The 21,110-nt window shown below is 41.5% G+C and overlaps 1 protein-coding gene and 1 long non-coding RNA gene across 7 annotated transcripts in view; one reads left to right on the top strand and one right to left on the bottom strand.

The window, feature by feature from the left end:
• itpr3 (inositol 1,4,5-trisphosphate receptor, type 3) overlaps nt 1–21,110 on the bottom strand; it is a 312,780-nt gene that overhangs the window by 73,842 nt on the left and 217,828 nt on the right. For all 5 annotated transcript variants that reach the window (XM_037245884.1, XM_037245880.1, XM_037245881.1 and 2 more), the window contains one exon: nt 19,118–19,310. In XM_037245884.1, coding sequence (XP_037101779.1) covers nt 19,118–19,310 — 193 coding nt within the window. The remainder of the gene's footprint in view (nt 1–19,117; nt 19,311–21,110) is intronic.
• LOC119119514 lies at nt 506–19,729 on the top strand. Of its 2 annotated transcripts, XR_005097308.1 has the most exons (3): nt 506–519; nt 2,012–2,013; nt 19,581–19,729. It is a non-coding gene; the product is annotated as an uncharacterized LOC119119514 (long non-coding RNA). The 2 variants fall into 2 exon arrangements; XR_005097307.1 differs by lacking the exons at nt 506–519; nt 2,012–2,013 and adding an exon at nt 7,811–7,821.

Here is a 21,110-nt window from a genome sequence, read left to right as displayed (position 1 = left end):
TAGCCATGTATAATACGCACCCAAATTTTGACTTTTTTTTTTTTTTTTTTTTTTTAAGTCCCAATGATCGTCACACACGCATCTGGGTGTGGTGAAATTTGTCCTCTGCATTTGACCCATCCCCGTGTGATTTTGATCCATCCCCTGGGGGAGAGGGGAGCAGTGAGCAGCAGCGGCGCCGCGCTCGGGAATCATTTGGTGATCTAACCCCCCAATTCCAACCCTTAATGCTGAGTGCCAAGCAAGGAGGCAATGGGTCCCATTTTTATAGTCTTTGGTATGGTCTTAACTAGGCTGGATGTATTTTTTTTGTTGGCGTTGATTTCTCCGACTGCCCGTAAAGGCACCACCGCGATCAGTTAGGTTAAAATGAAAAGAGAGGAAAGTGACGTGCGGACATGTGAAAAAGTATGGGAGAGAAGTTGAAGAGGAATATTTATTTATGTTTTATTATTGGAAACCAAAACTTGCCCCTCGTCGTGACTCGGAGCTGCAACAAATGTTTCGGATTTGTGTAGGGTACATTGTGACAGCAAACGAGCAGGTGATCGAGCAAGCGTCTGATACGAGAGCATTGCGTTCGTATGGAGCGTGTTTGAAGTGAACAGCAGAGACGAAAGGAACAAGGCAAAGTGTTGTGAAATAAAATATTACCTGTAATACGTATTTTGTTATTTGCTGATTGTATGTATTAAACTATCACATTCATTGTCAGTCAAGAAGAGAAGAGGACTATTCGCATCGGATCCATAGTGCGCATGCGCAGTGATACTGCCTCCGTATGACGTCCAGTCCGCGATGGAGATTAAAAAATAACACAGGTTTCTGTTCCTGTCTTTGGTAATGTCCCCCTGTCTTTTTGTTCCACGTCTTTGTCGGTCAGTCCTGTTGTTGGTTTTGTTAGAGAGTTATGTTAGTTTACCAAGTCTGTGTTTTGAGTTCCTCCAATGAACCCTGGTTCAAGCTGCACTTGGTCGCCCTCTTCCTTTCCACACTCCATCCGTGACAAGATTTTCTTCAAAAATTGTTGTACCATGATTTTCTTCTTCTTCAAAAAAAAAAATAAAATAAAAAATTTAAAAAAAAAAAAATAAAAAAAAAATTGTACCCATGTATAATGCGCACCCCGGATTTTAGGACAATAAATTAGTTAAATTTTGCGAATTATACATGGAAAAAACGGTAATAACCATGGATCAGGTAAGTACAGTAAAATAATGCAATTTTGCACTGCAACGCACTATTGCACACTCCTCACCTGTATAAATGTAAATAGTTGTATTTTTATATTTTTTGTATTCTGTGGATTTTTGCAGATTACTGCCCCTATTTTATTTTACTTTGTTTATTCTATTTCATTTCATGATTTATTCTTCAATTCTATCTTTTTCACTGCCATCCTAACGAACAGCGAAAGACTTTCATTGTACGAAGAAAGTGCTTTCATTGTACATATGACAATAAACGCTTTGAATCTTGAATTATTCTGGACTCAGCAGAAGCATTCAAGACACGATTAAAGACGTATTTTTATGTTCTTGCCTTAAATTAAACTACGCTGGCCGATTTGTCTGCAGATTTAACTCTGTGTTGTATCATATTGTGTGTTAAATGCTTCAGCTGAGTGTGGCCGTTTAAAGCTCCTCCTTTTCGGATAGGCGGTGGAGGTTGTATCCTATACGTGGACTTCAGAGGAAATGCAAGTCAGTTAGTAAAAAATAAACCATTATATCCTCCCTTTAAAGTCAAAATTCCAAGATTAAAGTCAGAATTCTGAGAAAAAAAGTAAAAATCCTGTCAACGTTTTTTGTTTTTTCTTCACTGGCCCTAATCCTTTCCTTAAGAATCAGCCATCTTTTTTCTGGACTTATTAAAAAAGTGAAAATTAAAAGTACACCCAAGTATTTTCTACTACACCACTGATATAAGAGCATTTCAATGTATTACCGAGTCATTTAAACACAACAGTACTTTATTGCAATAAGATTAAAGTGACATTTCCATCTCCCAGAAGTCCCAAAATGGCCATCACAGGCCTTGTTTGGCCTGGCCTGGCCTGCAACAACTCAATTTTAACCCCCTAATTAATCCACATTCATATTTTTTTTTGCCTTCTGGGAGGCGCTACAGAGGCATTCGAACAAGGACTACCAGACTGAAAAACAGTTTCTTCCCAAGAGCCATCACCGCTCTGAACTGTGAGAGAAAACAACACCAGCTATAATACAACATCGATACTCCTTTAAAAACTACGTGCAATAACTATTTACCGTATTTTTCGGACTAAAAGTCGCTCGGAATATAGATCGCATTAGCCATAAAATGCACAATAACGTGAAAAAAACATATATAAGTCGCTCCGGAGTATAAGTCGCATTTTGGGGGACATTTATTCGACAAAATCCAACACCAAGAACAGACATGAACGAGCAACAACAGGCTAAACGATAGGTAAGCTAACGTGACATAAACACAAACGAAGAGCTGAGAACGGGCCTGACGTAACATTCAGAGTTATTCAAATAACTATTACATAAATAACACGTTTATAAAACCATCTGTGTCACTCCAATTCATTAAATCCATCGATCGTCCTTTATGTCAACAATGGGTGCGCGCCGCTGACGGCGCTTGCACTTCAAAATATTCCACAGGCCCATATAACGATATATAAATTATATATCAAATAACTATTATATAAGCAATAATATTATCAAACCATCTGTCACTCCAAATCATTAAATCCATCGATCAAATTCCTCGTCCTTTGTCAACAACGCCGCGCGTGCGCCCTGACGTCAGCCTCGTCGTTATTCCACAGATCTAGTATATAACTATATTGTAGCGTTAACAAAGTACAAGGACCCAAGCACTGGCGTGGACTTCCAGGCGTGTGGCGGCGTGGACTTCCATCCCCGGAGGTGGCACTTCCAGCCACGGAGGTGGAAGAGAGCTCCATAGAATAGGACCGGGCGTGCGTAAAAGCAATGTCCGAGCCGCATCCACCGTCCCCGGACAGCCACCCGGCCGAGCACCGGCCCCCGACTTCCATCCATGGAGGTGAAAGAGAGCTCCGTAGAGTAGGACCGGGTGTGCGTAAAAGCCATGTCCGAGCCCCATCCACCGTCCCCGGACAGCCACCCGGCCGAGCGCCGGCCCCAGACTTCCATCCACAGAGGTTAAAGAGAGCTCCGTAGAGTAGGACCGGGCGTGCGTAAAAGACATAATAGTTTTTCAAACCTTCTGTGTTACTCCAAATCATTAAATCCTTCAAACTCTTCGTCCTCCGTGTCACTTACAAACAAAGCCGCTAATGATGCCGGTCGTACGTGGGGCCCTTCATCATCTTCGTCATCCCGTGATCAATCTTTGTCCTTTTTGTAAAAACCACCGCGCCACGCCGCGCCGCACTGCTTACGTCACTTGAAATTCAAATTACAGTAATCCCTTGCTACATCGCGGTTCGTTTATCGCGGTTTCACTTTTTCTTTTTTTTTTTTTTTTTTGAAAATTTTTGAAAAAATTCACATATAAGTCGCTCCTCAGTATAAGTCGCCCCCCCTATGAAAAAAAACGCGACTTATAGTCCGAAAATTACGGTATTATTTACTTTCTGTACAAACCTCATTCATGTTAATACATATACCCACATTGAACATACTGTAAATAAGATCTTTCACTTTTATTCTCAGACTTCCTTTTATACTTTTTTAAATTTTGTAATGTTTGCAGTAGGAAGGGAGCAGCTCTCCGAATTTCGTTGTACAACTAAGTTGTAAAATGACAATAAATGGCATTCTATTCTATTCTATTTTTTACTCAGAAGTATCACTGCAGAACTTTGATCTGCACTAGGAACAGTTTCCCACACGCTCACTCAACCGTGTGCTCTTACTTTCAAAATGTCTGCCTTTTTGGTTTCACTAAAATTGATTTTCATCAATTTCATGTATCACAACCAATGTCTTTTATTTTAAAACCAAAACTGCATAAGATGAATCACGGACATACATAGACATACATTGAACGCCAATTTGTAGATTTGATCCCCTATAGGTTTTACCCCAGGGGCAGCTCATATTTGCAACATGTGGCCAGACATGTACCAATGCATGTCATATGCTTTATCTGTTATCTATTGCCTATATTTGAGCAACTGTCCATACTAGGGTAGAGGTACAGAACGTAATCAAGTGGAGTGAGAACAATAATTTAATTTTAAATGCCTCAAAAACAAAGGAAATTGTGTTTGACTTTCGTAGGAAAAAGGTGTCCCATCTCCCTTTCACTATTAATAGTGAATAGGTCAAGATGGTGAGTAATTTTAAATTTCTTGGTGTCACTATCACCAGTGATCTGGCATCTTAACACCAGCATCATTGTTAAAAAATCTCTTCAACGGCTTTTTTTTTCTGCGTAAATTTAAGGAATTAACTTCTAACTGCCAGATAATTATTGTGTTATCGGTACTGTTCTCATCTCCGCACTTACAGTGTGGTTTGGAAATTTGACTGAACGCAATCAGAAATGTATGAGAAGAATTGTCCGTCTTGCCCGTAAGACCACTGGTATTGATCTTCCAGATCCTGAAATCATTTACAGGTCCAGGTCTGTGTCCTGTGCCTCAGATATTATAAGTTACCCCACTCAACCTGCCTCTGCTATTTTTGTTCTTCTCCCGTCAGGCAGGCGGTATCGTGCAATAAAATGCTCTTCCTCTAGGCATGCAGACAGTTTTTTCCCTAGTGCTGTGCACAGGCTGGACAAACTAAAGCTGCACAATTAATTAATTATTCTTTTTTATTTTACTTTTTTAATTTTATTATGCTCCAGTGGTGGGCACCTTGCACTTTACTAGTATGCATTTTGTGATATGTACTTTTCTTATAAACCCGTCAACCTATCCATGGAGGCAAATAGTACTTTTTTATTCTATCCATTGTATCTATTTATTGATTGCCTATTTATCTGCTTATTGGTTGTCTATTGTTCTATTGTCAAGTGTTTTTTTTTACCTCTCCCAAACTCTTTTCCAATGTGGTCTTCCACAAATGGGAAATCAACTGACTCTGACTCTCTAGGCCAGGGGTCACCAACTCCGGTCCTCAAGGGCGCCAATCCAGCCTGTTTTAGGTGCAGCCCTACAACAACACACCTGATTCAAATGATCAGCTCATCAGCAAGCTCTATTAAGGCTGATAGCGATCCTGATTATTTGAATCAGGTGTGTTGTTGTAGGGCTGCACCTAAAACAGGCTCGATTGGCGCCCTTGAGGACCGGAGTTGGTGACCCCTGCTCTAGGCCCTAGTTAGTGCTGCCCACAAGATTGATATGAATGACACCTGTGTGCGGAGCTGAATGAACCAATCACAGTGAGGCATATGGCTTTGGAGGGCAGGACATCGGACAGGTGAATTTGTCAAAAAGTGCGTATTACAGGCTGCACATATTCTGTCCAGAAAAAAAAGGCCTTTCTGCCAATACCGTGGCAGAGCGCATTTCTGACCTGTCAAGTGACATTCTTGATCAACTGTGTGAGAAAGCAAAATGCTTCAGTGTATATTCAATGGCTCTTGATGAGACCACATACATCACAGACACTGCCCAGCTCGCAATATACGTATGTTGATGACAATTTTGAAGTGATCGACGAGTTGCTCACAGTAATTCCAATTAAAGGGAAATGTACTTTCGGCAGTTTGCAAACATATTTGATTAAGGCTGCATTAGACATATATAATCATATCAATATAATTTCTAGTGTGCTCGTGTGGTGATTAATAAGTGGAAAGGAATGTGCAGGCTACAATGAATTTGTTCTCTACAAAGTATTGTGGAACAGGATGTCCAGACAGGGAGGATATCTCAAGGCCGGTGAGGAACAACTCGTCTTTGTGGTCCAGACACCTGTGCTGAGCAGGGGAAAAACCCAAACGAGGAGGAGACGACCATCGACCATCGACCAATCACCACACAATATTTTGCATGCTTGAATATTCATATTGTGTTTCTTTAAAACTGGGCAACCCGGAAGAATGTGTTGTCTCTTGATGGTCACAAGAACACACGAATCTTAGTGTGAGGGACCCGGGGGACCCAGGCGCCTGTATTAGTTTGCTTTGTCAGGATTAAACAATTGGTAAATTCGGCCTAATTGATTTATTGGTCTTCTCTTTGACAGAACGAACTCGCAAAATTGTTAGGTGTACCAGTGTGTGGATTAGGACGTAACGATTCATGTGTTAAGTGTTGATCATAATTTGTCAGATCAATAACTAAAATCCGTAGCCTAACAATTTCTTGGTGACCCCGTACGTGATGTCAAGAGAAGGGTAATTGACTAACTCGTGGTCTGTATCCAAGTCACCGGACAGTTAGTCTGGGACAGCTGTCTCCCGGTCGGCGTACCGTTTGGGAATAAGAATAAGCGCACAACGTTGAGCTGGTACGACGTCTCCTCAACCCTGAGCTCATCACCGATGAGGTAAGCAGAATACCTGTTACTATATGTCGAAATTCTGCAAATTGAAAGAGGAAATTTAAGAGGAGACTGTCGTTCAGATCAAATAAGGTGTGCAAGAAGTTAAGACAATTAAAAACAGTTAAATTCCGCAGTGGGAGGGCAGGGCTCCTCTGTTTCCTTTTTAGAAACAGTTAAATTCCGTAGTGGGAGGGCAGGCTCCTCTGTTTTCTTTTTAGAAACAGTTAAATTCCGTGGTGGGAGGGCGGGCTCCTCTGTTTTGCTTCGTCGTGGCGGACAAGGGTGCGGTGACGACCGTATTCAAATAGCTGGGGTGTTTTTGAGATCCCCGAGGAGAAGTGAGGCCTCCTCAAAAAGTATCCGGTGATAACAGTTCCTCCTGTGAGAGCCCAGACCACTAAAATATCCAAAATGTGCAACCAAATTGGGGGGAGTGTGTGCGTAATGAGAGGAATGTATGCTGATGTGGAAGCGCAAATCGTGAGCTACATGAGAGATGGATTCGAATCCCTTTGTCTGTGTGTTCTGTGTATGTGCGTAATATCTGTAAAAGTTTGTGTCAGTCTGTTGTCGTTCATCTGAGCTCTGTGTGCGTACTTTGTGTATTGGCGTGCGTGCGTGCGGATGCGTGTGTGTGTACGCGCGGTTGTGTGCGCGCTCGGTGTGTGTGCGTTTATGTGCACACCCTGTGTGGGTGCGGGCGTGTGAGGAGGAAGACGGCATGGATCAGAAAATGTTCAAGAAAGGAGGGGGCCCGGTGGGCTCCAAGGCGTGGAATGGCGCTATACCAGCGAGGGTGGGGGCCAGCGGGACGCGCGGGCTTGGCCAGATTGTGACGTCAACATTGATACGTTGACCCCCCCCCCTCGTCCAGGGGCGCTGTCCCGAGGAGTCCGCAAAGGCGGGGCTGGGTCCCCCCGGGAGAGGTCAATGTTGAGGAGAACTGAGGCAAGATGAGGGGAGATCAAATGTTGATGAGCAAAGGGTGCATGACCAACAGCGAACGTGCATGATTGAAACTGAAACATCACTGGCACTAATGTTTAACATTTGCAAATAGGCGAGAGAGGGGTGTACTTGTGGGTCTTAGGAAAAGAGTTGGGCCGTGGCAGCAGTGATTTATGGCAGGACGCTACACATTCGGCCCAAGACAGATAGAAAGAGGGAGTGAGAGAAGAGAGGGCGGCTAACTCGTAAATAGTGAGGAGATAATTGCTCAATTGATGGGGGTTAATAATTATCCAAATTCTAGTCAAATGTTTTGAGGGACCACAGCAACAACATTGTATTTGCAGGCCATTAATTTAGTAGGTGATGACAGTGTCTAGATAAGTAGACTGTTTTATCAAAAAATGTGAGAGTGAAGGAGGAGGTTTGATTTGTAATTTGGCATTTGGGTGCCACTTGTAAGAGTCTGTGCAGGAGCATAGATTGTTTTTGGTTGTTTTAAAGATATATTTAACAGTTTATTTCGGTGCAGTAAGGATATAGCAGTTTTGAAAGATTTAAAATTAAAAGCAAAATTACATTTTAATTTTGACATGCCAGCTAACATGAGGATGGCAAATAAATAAATGAATAAATACTAGCTCAAATGTGGCATGCGTTTTAAATTGGGCGATAAGACATTCACTTTCAAGCACTATCATTTAGCGCTGCTGACAACAATAACTTATGAGATGGTAAATCAAGGAGGAGTGTCATAGTTGGAACACAGGCGCTGTATGACCTATAGCTTGAACAATAACATTCACCGCATATACAACCATGTTGGTAGATTGTTAAATTACATTACAGTTTATTACAAAGGATTTCTGAATTTTATTTGATGATAAACACTGGAACGAGGATTTTAGCCGTGTTAATGCGTAGGGTGGATGGATTGCTCAGAAGAAAAAAGCATTTGATAAGGGCGGCTTGATAGTAAGATGATGAGTGTGCGCAACTGATAGGAGACAAAATGTTAATAGGAAGATTTGGGGTGTAAGGAACAAATACTACACAGGAAGACTGATAACACGAAGATAGTTTTGTTAAATTTGTGTCCCAGTGTGTTCTTCCCTAGCGCGTGGCACGATTCCTGAACTGAGTCCTCTTACTCCACTGGCTGTCTCAAAATCAACAGAGGACTGTCCCTGGTCATGAGACACCTTTGACCTTTGGGAGAACAACAGGAACTACTATCATGCTTGAAGGGGGCAAGCACAGCTCTTCACAGGACAAGAACCATACAGTTGGTGGAATAAACACAGTTGCAGATCAAAAAGAAAATGGACTGAAAGAACAAAGACAAGATGGACGCATTTGAGAGTGGCGGACGATCCAGCCCTGAATCATCATCATGAGAATCTAAGAGGAGAGGCTGCTAAAGACTTGCATGAGTCACATGAAGTCAAACTGGACACATTGTTAAAGACTGCTGAAGCATTACAAAGTTGGTGGAGTGTGGGACAAAAGGGATGGAAGTGTGTTTGGGTGCTGGGGCGGTCATATCTGAGGAGTTTTGATAAAAGAGGGAATAATAAGGCTGCTTATTGACACTGAAATGGGGATAAAAAACAAAATACATAGATATGGATACAGTAGGGTTTTAAATAACAAATACAGTGACATGACCCTTGCGACAATTGATTTAAATGGCAATTTATCATAGGCATTTGGGGTTAGGATTAACAATCCATCCATCCATCCATCCATTACTGGTGCGGCTTGTCCTTACGAGGGTCACGGAGGATTAACAATAATAATTAGAATTTGTAATTTTTGTAGAAATTGCGTGTGAAGGCGAAGAGGCTGAATAAAAATTCGGGGAATGCTACAAGATTATGTTTAGATTTGGAGCGTGTTGAATTGAGTCAGTGAAAAAAAATTAATTAGAAATTAGAAGGGAAAAAGGAAATTTTGCAAAATTTTACCGCAATGTTGAAAGTGAAAATGTGAAATTTTAATCTAGAAAGTGAAAGAAAGTGAATTGGAAAGTGAAAGAAAGTGAATTGGAAAGTGAAAGAAGGTGAATTGGAGGAATTATGTGGAAGAAAATGAGAAATATTGAATGTGCCATGAAGAATGAATGGTGAAATATTGGCTTAAAATTTGTAAATTTTTCAAAAAACGTAAATATTTAGAATATTTGGCATGAATATTTGGAATGTGTTAAAAGTGGAATGAAGTGAACAATGATGATCATGACCGCAAAAATATTTCTAATTGGTTTTGATAGGTACAAAGGGGGAACGTGGAAGAAGGTTTTCAAAATTTGTGATATAGCGTGACTCCATTATCAAGAGTAAGCATTTCTTTTTAATTTTAAGAATTGGCATCAACAAAAATGAGAACGATAATCTTCAAGGTGATAGCGTAAGTGGCAGGAGGAAGCTGTGTATATTGTTTTTAAACATTTTTGGTAGGAGGGTCAGTTATGCTTGTGAGGAGATGAATGAAGGAACAAAGTAACAGTAAAAGGGAGTGCCCTATAAATTGTTGGTTCTTTGCCAGAGGTAGTTATTTGGAGGGATGAATTTAAACTGAAAGCAAAATGGAACTGTTTAGTGGAAGAAATATGGGAAGGTGGAAATATTGAAGTTACAGCTCAACACAAAGTGTCAAATAGTCTAAGTGTGAGATGTGAGCAAACTAAATGAGGAGTTAAATCATGTTCCAGCATTATGCATATTGGCAAACAATGAGAGGACAGGAGACCAGACAATTAGATATTAATTTTGGATTTAAAATAAAAAAGGGAAATTTTAATTGAGGAGAAAATTTTGTGTAGGGAGGATTCTTTTTACAATTTAATATTGTATGTTTTTATGTGTGTGTTGTGGAATGACAGTTTGTTTGTAATGGTGTATGAATGTCAAGTCTGTGATTGTGGTGTGGTGTTTGTGTATTGTGAATGGTCAACATGATTCAAAGTTGGGGTGATGTGATCACAGCAGAGGATAACATTCCTCTCACCTGAAAAATATAAAGATACTACAGATTTGAAAAAGCACGATTGATCAGGACTAATTTTGGATTAAATATGGGTTTAGGATTACTCAAGGGCACCATCGACAACAAAACAGTGCGATGGAGAAGGCCCATTTCAGTAATATGGTCAGACAAGACAGAACTAGTATCGAACATCAAGACTCTGGACGATTTGACGTGTGACGACTTTGAGCTCACCCGACGGGGTGACGGACTAGGTGGACAGTGACCAAATGTTTGACGTTTGAGCTTGCTTGCGACAAGAGCACGCTCTGCTTTGTTTTTCTGTGTGACTTGATTTTTATTTTTTGCAGCAACAGCCACCAGCCAAGGAGCGGATTGCGCACTGCTTGCGTCACTTGTTTTCGTTCTTGCAGGTTGTCGATTGCGTTCGTGGAAAATTTGTGTTGAATTTACAAGAATATGTTAACCCTTGCCCTTTTGGTTTTTATGATGAACTTGTTGATGACATGGTTTTCAGGACATGATCCGCAGGCGCCAGGATTCATTTTATCACTGTTTTTATTTTGATATTTGATGTCTGTTTTTGTGTGTACAAATGTCCGCTGCCAGCAGGGCTATAAGCTCACTGACAGGAGTGCGATGATTTTTGTTTGTATTGCCGAGTGTGTGGTGGACAGTCAAGTTTTAAGGACTTGGAATGACGGTCCCGGGGCCCAGATGGGAGCTAGAGGTTCCGCGGGCCTGACTACAATGGGTGTGGTGATGAGAGGGGATGCTTTGCAGGTTCCTTTTGATACGTAATGACACATTGGATGAATGTGTCAAAAGGGGGAGGTGTAAAATAGAAATGGGTGAGTAGGTGTAAAATAGAAATGGGTGAGTAGGTTTCAATTTTCAATTTGTAATTGTGATATATAGTTTTTTCCAAATTCACTTGTTTTTAAGCTTTAACAGGACATGCCAGAATTCAACTAGCAGTGATGGAAGGAGCAGAGGAAGACCAGTGACATCTGGTTGTGAATCTCAATTGGAACATGGAGTCCCCACTGGCGGGGCTCCTGAAGCGAGCCAAAACGTCTCGTTTTCCCCCATGGTTGAGCGACAACGATCCAACATATATTGACGCTATAGGAGTGCCCCGGGGTGTGCCAGGCCAGATAAGTATAAACTCGTTAATCAAGTGTTTTCGGGATTCGAAAGCATTTTCCTATGGATCACCCCCAATAAAAATGTTGACCGTATTAATTACGTTCATTACAATGTCCAACGATTGGGTAATTATACAGCTGAATCATTTGCAGCGGTCCATGAACAATTGGCTACGACGTCATTGATGTCGTTCCAAAATAGAATTGCGTTGGACATGCTATTGGCTAAGGAACATGGTGTGTGCGGAATGTTTGGTGATGCATGTTGTACTTTCATCCCCAACAACATGGCACCAGTGGGGCGACTGACCCGGGCGTTGGAAGGACTAAGGACACTGAATAAAAAGATGAAAGATCATTCAGGTGTACGCACCGATATTTGGTCTGATTGGATGAAAACGTTCGGAAGCTGGAAAGGCCTCATCATGTCTGTCCTTGTTGCTGTGGCTATTTTTACTGCAATAATGATTTTATGCGGTTGTTGCTGTATTCCATGTGTTAGATCACTCACTGTTCGGTTGATCGAGAAAACCGTTGGCCCGTTGTCACCGAAGGGCCAATATACCCTGGTGATTCAACATGAGCCGCGGGGGGGAAGAAAGGACCGACAGTGTGCTGGTCGCTGCTTGCTAGAGAAACTGGTGATGACCTCATAAATGAGGTCATGAGAGGGAATAAAGGGAAATGTACTTTCGGCAGTTTGCAAACATATTTGATTAAGGCTGCATTAGACATATATAATCATATCAATATAATTTCTAGTGTGCTCGTGTGGTGATTAATAAGTGGAAAGGAATGTGCAGGCTACAATGAATTTGTTCTCTACAAAGTATTGTGGAACAGGATGTCCAGACAGGGAGGATATCTCAAGGCCGGTGAGGAACAACTCGTCTTTGTGGTCCAGACACCTGTGCTGAGCAGGGGAAAAACCCAAACGAGGAGGAGACGACCATCGACCATTGACCAATCACCACACAATATTTTGCATGCTTGAATATTCATATTGTGTTTCTTTAAAACTGGGCAACCCGGAAGAACGTGTTGTCTCTTGATGGTCACAAGAACACACGAATCTTAATGTGAGGGACCCGGGGGACCCAGGCGCCTGTATTAGTTTGCTTTGTCAGGATTAAACAATTGGTAAATTCGGCCTAATTGATTTATTGGTCTTCTCTTTGACAGAACGAACTCGCAAAATTGTTAGGTGTACCAGTGTGTGGATTAGGACGTAACGATTCATGTGTTAAGTGTTGATCATAATTTGGAGTCAGATCAATAACTAAAATCCGTAGCCTAACACAATGCATGGCCAGACCACCGCTAAGGAAATATTTTACCCGCTGTGTGATGCCATTGAGAATGCCGGTTTGCCATGGAAGAGCTTTGTTGGAATAACAACCGATGGAGCTCCATTAATGACAGGGAGGAAGAATGGACTGGTAGCACTTGATAAAAAAAACTGGAAGAGGTGGGTGTGGAGGAGGCCAAAGCTCTGCAATGCATTATCCATCAGCAGGCCCTTTGCAGCAGATGCCTGAAGTTTGACAATGTGATGTCTGTCGTTGTGAAATCCAAATCCGATCCAGGGGCTTAAAGCACAGAAGGTTCCGTGCTTTTTTAGAGGAAATTGTGTCAGAATATGGGGATGTGCTCTACTTCACTGAAGTACGTTGGCTCAGCAGGGCAAACGTATTAAAGAGATATTTTGAGTTGAGAGCAGAAGTAAAAGACTTCATGGAGAAGGACGGGGTGATCCGTGCTAAGTGATCCCAAATGGCTCATGGCATTTCTTGTTGATATCACACATGAGCTTAATGTACTGAACAAAAATCTACAAGGCCAGGGTAAACTTGTCAATGCTGCCTATGACAACGTGAGAGTATTCTGCACAAAACTTGTGTTATGGAAAGCCTGGCTCTCTCAGAGAAACCTTTGCCATTTCCCAGCATGCAAGGCACTCGTGAGAAATATGTTGAGGCCATTTTGAAGCTACAGGAGGAATTTGATCACAGATTTGCAGACTTCAAGACGCACAAAGCCACATTTCAAATTTTTGCGGGACCCATTCTCCTTTCATGTGCAAGATGCCCCTCCTGTGCTTCAAATGGAGCTCATTGACCTGCAGTGCAACTCTGCACTCAAAGCCAAGTTCAGGGAAGTGAGTGGAGAAGAAGACAAGCTTGGGCAATTTTTGAAAGAGTTGACCCCCACCTTCCCTGAAATTTCCCGAATGTTCAAGCGTACCATGTACCTTTTTCGGAGTACATACTTGTATGCTCTTCTCCACCTTGAACTTCAATAAGTCCAAGTACAGGTCTAGACTGACTAATGAGCATCTTCAAGCCCTACTGAGGGTCTCCACTGCTTCCTCCGTCAAGCCAAATGTGGCTCGGCTATGTTAGAAGAAGCGCTGCCAGGTCTTTAGCAGCAAGAAGTAGGCAAGAGAAGCCATGTTCAGAACAGTTCCTGTACAATGTTCCATTCATGTTCAGAAAGTTAAAGGTTAAAGAACTGTTAATACAGACATTTGAAACTGAATAAAATAATTTGTTTTCTCTCAGTCAGTCGGTCGGTCGGCCAGTTAGTCAATATGGGGTTTCTTCAGTCGTGTATATCTGCTGTATGATCATTATGATTATTTTATTAATTTATTCCTGATTGATTGATTTTTTATTCATTTTTAAATTTATTTATTTAATTCAATATTTGGCGGCTCGGTGACGCGCTGGTTAGCACGTCCGCCTCAGAGTTAGGAGAGTGCCGGTTTGATTTCACCTCCGACCCTCCCTGAGTGGAGTTTGCATGTTCTCCCCGTGTCCGCGTGGGTTTTCTCCGGTCACTCCGGTTTCCTCCCACATCCCAAAAGCAAGCTTAGTAGGTCAATTGAGCACTCCAAATTGCCCCTAGGTGTGACTGCGAGTGCAGATGGTTGTTCGTCTCTGTGTGCCCTGCGATCGGCTGGCAACCGGTTCAGGGTGTCCCCTGCCTACTGCCCGATGACTGCTGGGATAGGCTGCAGCACGCCCGCGACCCACGTGGGGACAAGCGGTATACAAAATGGATGGATGTATGGATAATTCATTATTTGTGTTAAAAATAAAGATATTTGTGAACATTGGAATGTTTTATTAGCGCTTTTCTAGTCAGCCAGTCAGTCAGTCAATATGTGGTTTCTTCACTCGTCTGTATCTGCTGTACGATCATTATTATTTTATTACTGATTTATTTATTTTTTTATTCATTTTTTAATTTATTTATTTAATTAATTATTTTGTGTTAAAAATAAAGATATTTGAGTACATTGGAATGTTTTATCAGTGCTTTTCTCGTGGAACTCCTGATGCGGCCCAGCCTCACCCAGACTCTGCCTCCAGCGGCCCCCAGGTAAATTGAGTTTGAGACCCCTGCTCTCGGGTTATTATTCTATCACTGGTGTTTACTTATTACTTTGAGGTGTCATTGAATGTATAAAACATCAAATAATTTACAGTGAAGTTACACACTATCTAAAGCAGATTTGATAAGGCAATGGCATAATACAATGTTCTGTGCAGTGAGCAAAACTGATGGGGCCTAAATTCCACGGGACATAGCATATTAGTATAGATCTTTGTTGGACTGTCCCACATTCCAGAAGCATGCATGGTAGGCCAATTGACAACTCCATATTGTCAGTAGGTGTGACTGCGAGTGTGAATGGCTGTTTTCTGTGTGCCCTGAGATTGGCTGGCGACCAGTTGCAGGTGTACCCTGCCCCGTACAGGTGGGATAGGCTCTAGCACACCCACAACCCTCTTGAGGATAAACTGTTCGGAAGATGAACAATCATTTCTTCATCTTCCGAACCGAATAAATTATTCACTCACACGTGACTGGAAAATCATTCGCCTAAACACAGTCGTAGTCGTAGTAGGTGAATACTTTTCCAGTCGCGTATGAGTGAATCATTTCTCGGAAGTGCATAAGAGAGCATTCCAATAGTATATGTGAATGAATAATTTTTCTGTTGGGCATGAGAGCGTTCATTAGTACATGTGAAAACATTAGATGCATGAGTGACTGAACCTACACTCTTTCCATAAGTGGGTCAAAAATGACCCATATTAGAATGAATGTGTTTTATGCCATTTTGCTTAAGAATAAACATAAATATAATACTTAATGACATTAAGTATTATATTTACATTATTTACACAATAATGATTTAATGTTTGAAATATCTTTATTTTTCACTTTTTAACATTTTTGAAAAAGAAAAATTACATGGAACAACAATAGAAAAACTGTGAACTGCGCGTGTATGTGTGTTTTGCCTAATTTTTTCAGCACTGCCTGCAGTTCAGGCAAACTACCATCTTCTGCCTGTGATCATTGCACACAGGTACATTGCATTTCCCTCACCTATTGCTGACCTTGCTGTCTTTTTTGCTTGGACAGATCTGACACCTCTTCCTCTTTGGTTGGCCCAGGCTGCTACTTTCCTGTGCCTGGGTTGTGGGTTTTGTCACCCCACACCTTTCCATTGCTTCTATAATCGGGGTTTGTAGCTGGGGGCAGCGTTCCAGCCGACTCCTCGTGTGTGGTGTGACAAGCTCCTTTGACAGCTCTTTGAGAAAGAGCCGTCGTGCATTGGTGATGCCACTCTTGAATTCTGGGTGTTGAGCTGTGAAAAAGGTGTAGGCATTCAGGGTGGCGATGTCCATCATATTATACCACAGCACCATGGGCAACCTCTGTGTTTGGCGCTTGCAGGTGTATGTGTCAACCATCTGGTCAGTGGTGTCGACACCTCCTTTTGTCTTATTGTAAAATGTGATCACTTCTGTTTTTTTCTTCGCGCTAGTTTCATCCACTACTTTGTTGTGGTGCATCGTGCTCAGGAGCACAACAGCTTTTCCTTTCTTCCTGACATAGCTGACCATGGTAGGATTGCCATTGAATCCAAACTCTGTGCTGTGAACCTCCCTGGACATGGAAGGCTTCATCAGAGGAGGAATATCTGGCTTGTTCTGGCGTAGAGTCCCCACAATGGTGAGATCCTTATCCAATAGATGCTGTGCAAGAGGCACACTGGTGAAGAAGTTGTCCATTGTTATGTTTCGACCTGTGTGTCTAAATTGACTACACAACTGCTTGACAATGGTTTCACCCAGATTCTTCTGAACTTCTTCTCCTGGTTGTCTCCCCGTGTAAACTATGCCATCTATTGCATAGGGGATGCGTGCATCCCAAACCGAAAAGATTTTTAGGCCGTACTTTGCAGGCTTGCTTGGAATGTACTGTCGGAACTTGCACCTACCCCTGTAAGGCACAAGCTGTTCGTCCACAGTAACACAATCACTGGGGATGAATCGCTGTCGGCAATTGACCAGAAACAGGTCCCATACATAACGAAAGGCTGCCATGTGGTCTGTTTCCAGCCGGAAGGCTCTGGTCCTTTTATCATCAAAGTGCAAGGTACGGCGAATGTCTTCAAATCTCCCAATCGACATCGTGGCCTTGTACATGGGATTATGTAGAGGACTTCCAAATAGCTCACGGACTGAAACATCCTAGTTCTTCTCACTTCCTGCAAGCAGGGTCAATCCTATGAAGGCCATGAATTACTTTTTGCTGATATTTTTCCAATTTTTTCTTCTAGCTGTTGCAAGTCTCCGTCCTTCCAGGTTTGTGCACTTCATCACCTCTTGTATTATATCATCAGTGATAAAGAGCTCCCATGCATCTCTTGGCGAGACAGTGGTGCTAAACCCCTGTGCAGGCCCCGGCCGACTTCTGAGGGTATTGTGGCTCTGTGTTCTGCCCTGTGTAGGTGGTAACTCGCTCCAGTAAGAGCCCTTCCGACTCATTCTGTTTGATATAATTTGGACACTTTCTTCTTCAGAGGAGAGATAAGAAGAATCTTCTGTGTCAGATTGATCCTGTTCAGCTGGATTTCCTGGTGGACCACTGCCACTGCCATATGGACAGTAGTCTGGGTCCTCATCAGCTGAAATGTCAGACTCGGAGTCCAACCCCATTACTGCCTCTCCATTATCATCATCATCCAGCATCTGTAGGGCCACTTCAGCTGTGTATCTAGCAGCCATGATAGAGGCTGAGGAAATATAGGAGTAATGTTCTCAACATATTGAGTAGCTAAATACACACACACATATACACACGCGCGCGCACACACACACGAATACACACTAGAGTAAAGTTAGCAAACATAGTTAGCTATGAAGTGTAAGCTAGGAATATAATTTCTTGAAGATAACATACTCTTTCACACAACAATCATGAATAGCAAGCACATGTGCACGTGCGCGCACACAGACGCAATCATGAATGGCGAGTGCACGTGCATGTGCGCACACGCACTCACGCAAACACAATCCATAATAATGTAAGCTATCTTAGTTAGCAAGCCAGTGTTACCTAGTTATAAAGTATGCTAATTTGTTCATAAATAATAACAGTCATGAAAGACACAAACAATATTATATGAGATAATACTTACATGTATCAGCTCCTGCTATGTAAAATATCTTCGTGAGGAGTGACACTTCTCATGTAGAGTGTGTGGTCCACAGTAAATTTACTCCTGACAGCCACAGTTGATGAGGATCAAAGGTTCCCATTGGATTCCATAGAAAATGCATTGTCACGTTCCCGCGTCACCTGACTTCCAGCCAAGCCCTACTCATGGAATTGCCAGCACCTGCTACAGCTCGTTAGGTTCCCTATTTAACCTCTCTGTGTTCTGCCAGTGGTTGTCAGTTCGTCTGATTACCCTGCCCGTGACACTGCTGCCTTTTTTTCCCCGGACCGATCTTTGTAGCCAACTGCTTCCGTGACCACGCTTCTGATCGCCGCCTGCCCTGACTACTTGCTCGCCCTTCGACCACGCTTCTGATCGCCGCCTGTCCTGACTACTTGCTCGCCCTTCGACCACGGTTCTGATCGCCGCCTGTCCTGACTACTTGCTCGGCCTTCGACCACCTGCCTGCCTGCCTCCGACTACGACTACGCGCTGTGCTCTGCTGCTCAGCCACGCCAGCCAGACCGCAGGTCCAGCGTTCTACGTCCCCATTTCCCCTTTGCCAATAAAGGATCGTGCTGCACTTGGTAGCCCTGTCTCTGTTCCCTGACATGCATGTGGGTCATTTTTGACCCACTTATGGAAACTTGGGGTAGTAATACAAAAACTACAATTTCTCAAAATATGTAATAGATAAGTTAAAAATGTCAATAGCATGATGTCAAAAACATGTTTTTTGAGGAATTCCTGGAACATGAAATGATAACAGTTTTTAATTACAAAGATATTTAAAAAAAAAAAACTCACCGGGTCATTTTTGACCCACTTATGCATCTAAGAGTGTTGGAGAGTGTTTTAGTAAAATGGTTTGGTAGTGAATGAGAAAATGTGTCAGTAGTCAATCCGTTTAAGGTAGTGAGTGTGAGAGCATTTCAAAACTATCTCTGAAAGAAATTTTAAGTAAAAAAACGTCATTAGTGTGTGAGACGTAATCCTGAATAATGTCACTGACAGCCCCTCAGACTCACTCCGTAGCTTCTTTTGCCACTCCATCTCTCCATGCAGAAAGGCTGTCTGCTCGAAGAAGTGTGTCACCTTGGAGCCCTGCTCATCCTGTTCCGTCGTATTGAACACACGTATCTTGGATTCCTCTGTTAGGAATTCACAGATGGGATGGACGGGAAACACGATCTGCTCCATGATGCGATCCTCTCGCACAATCTGCACACACACATGCAATACACTTGTCATAAGAAAGTGCTACTTCTGGTCTGAGAAAACAATGTTCCCACCTCCCACAAGCACAAAACACAGTTTGTTTATCGCTGCATCATCAATTATTCATCAGCAAACAGGGAATGCAGTGTCCGGTGCTTCAAAATTAGAGGGGAGAGGGTATTCATTGTTTTATTATGCGGGTGATGTCATTGTAATTTCAAAATTTCAGTGGTGATGAATCAATTTTTATTAATTTATAACAGGGAAACAAAGTATCAAAATAAACACTAGAATTTGCAATTTCTGGAGAAATTGCGTGTGAAGGCGAAGAAGCTGAATAAATACTTGGGGAATGCTGCAGAATGATGTTTAAAATTGGAACAGCTTGAATAAGTTGAAAACTGTAGACATTAGAAGGGAAACATTTGGTGTGAATTTCAAAATTGTAAATTTGGAATTTTTGGTAAGTGGGAAGGTGTGGAATAGGTAGGCAAAAGATGAACAGTTGAAAGTTGGAACGAGTCGAATCAGTTGAAAAATGTAGAATTTAGAAGTGAAAAATATAATTTTGCAAAATTTTGTGCAAATTTTAAACGTGAAAACGTGAAATTTTTGAATTTGGCAATTTTGGGAATGTCTCCAATGTGATTTGAATGTGCTGAATTTGTAACTGGAAGGATGTAAATTCTTTGGAATGGGTTGAATCGGTTGAAAAATGTTGAAACAGTAAGTGAAAAAGGAAATTTTGTGAAATTTTGTGCAAATTTTAAACGTGAAAATGTGGAATGAAATTTAGGAGAATTTGGTTGAATTTCAAATTTGAAAAAGTGGAATTTTTGCTGAGTGGGAAGGTGTGAAATAGGTAGGCAAAAGATGAACAGTTGAAAGTTGGAACGAGTTGAATCGGTTTAAGTATGTAGAAATTAGAAGTGAAAAACCAAATTTTTTGAAATTTTGCACAATTTTGTGCAAATTTTACACGTGAAAATGTGAAATTTTTGAATTTGGCAAGTTTGGGAATGTCCCCAATGTGACTTGAATGTGTTGAATTATGTGAATTTCAAACTGGAACAACGTATGTTAAATGTTGAATCAGTCATTAAGAATGAATGGGTAAAAAATTGCCGGAAATTTGTGAGTTTTGTGAAAACGGAAAATTTTTTGAATGGAAAACATTTAAGCAACGGTGTCATGAATATTTGGAATAAGTGAAAAGTGGAACGTAGTGAATCGGTTGAAGCATGTGGAAGTAGTTAAGGGACAAATAAGTGGGCAGAATAAGTAGAAAAATAATAACTAGAATTTGCAATTCCTGAAGAAATTGCGTGTGAAGGTGAAGAAGTTGAATAAATACTTGGGGAATGCTGCAGAATGATGTTGAAACGAGTTGAATCGGTTGAAAAATGTAGAAATTAGAGTAGAAAAACGAAATTTAGGAGAATTTGGTTGAATTTCAAATTAGAAAAAGTGGAATTTTTGCTAAGTGGGAAGGTGTGGAATAGGTAGGCAAAAGATGAACAGTTGAAAGTTGGAACGAGTTGATTCGGTTGAAGTATGTTGAAATTAGAAGTGAAAAACGAAATTTTGTGAAATTTTGTGCAAATTTTAAAAGTGAAAACGTGAAATTTTTTAATTTGGCAAGTTTGGGAATGTCCCCAATGTGATTTGAATGTGTTGAATTATGTGAATGTCAAACTGGAACAACGTAAATGTGAAATGTTGAATCTGCCATTAAGAATGAATGGGGAAAAAATTGCCGGAAATTTGTGAATTTTGTGAAAACGGAAAATTTTTGGAAGGAAA

Source organism: Syngnathus acus, chromosome 2 (assembly GCF_901709675.1).
Source record: "Syngnathus acus chromosome 2, fSynAcu1.2, whole genome shotgun sequence".
Taxonomy (NCBI): domain Eukaryota; kingdom Metazoa; phylum Chordata; class Actinopteri; order Syngnathiformes; family Syngnathidae; genus Syngnathus; species Syngnathus acus.
Note: the sequence above shows the minus strand (reverse complement) of the source record. Positions and strands in the feature narration are given on the sequence as shown.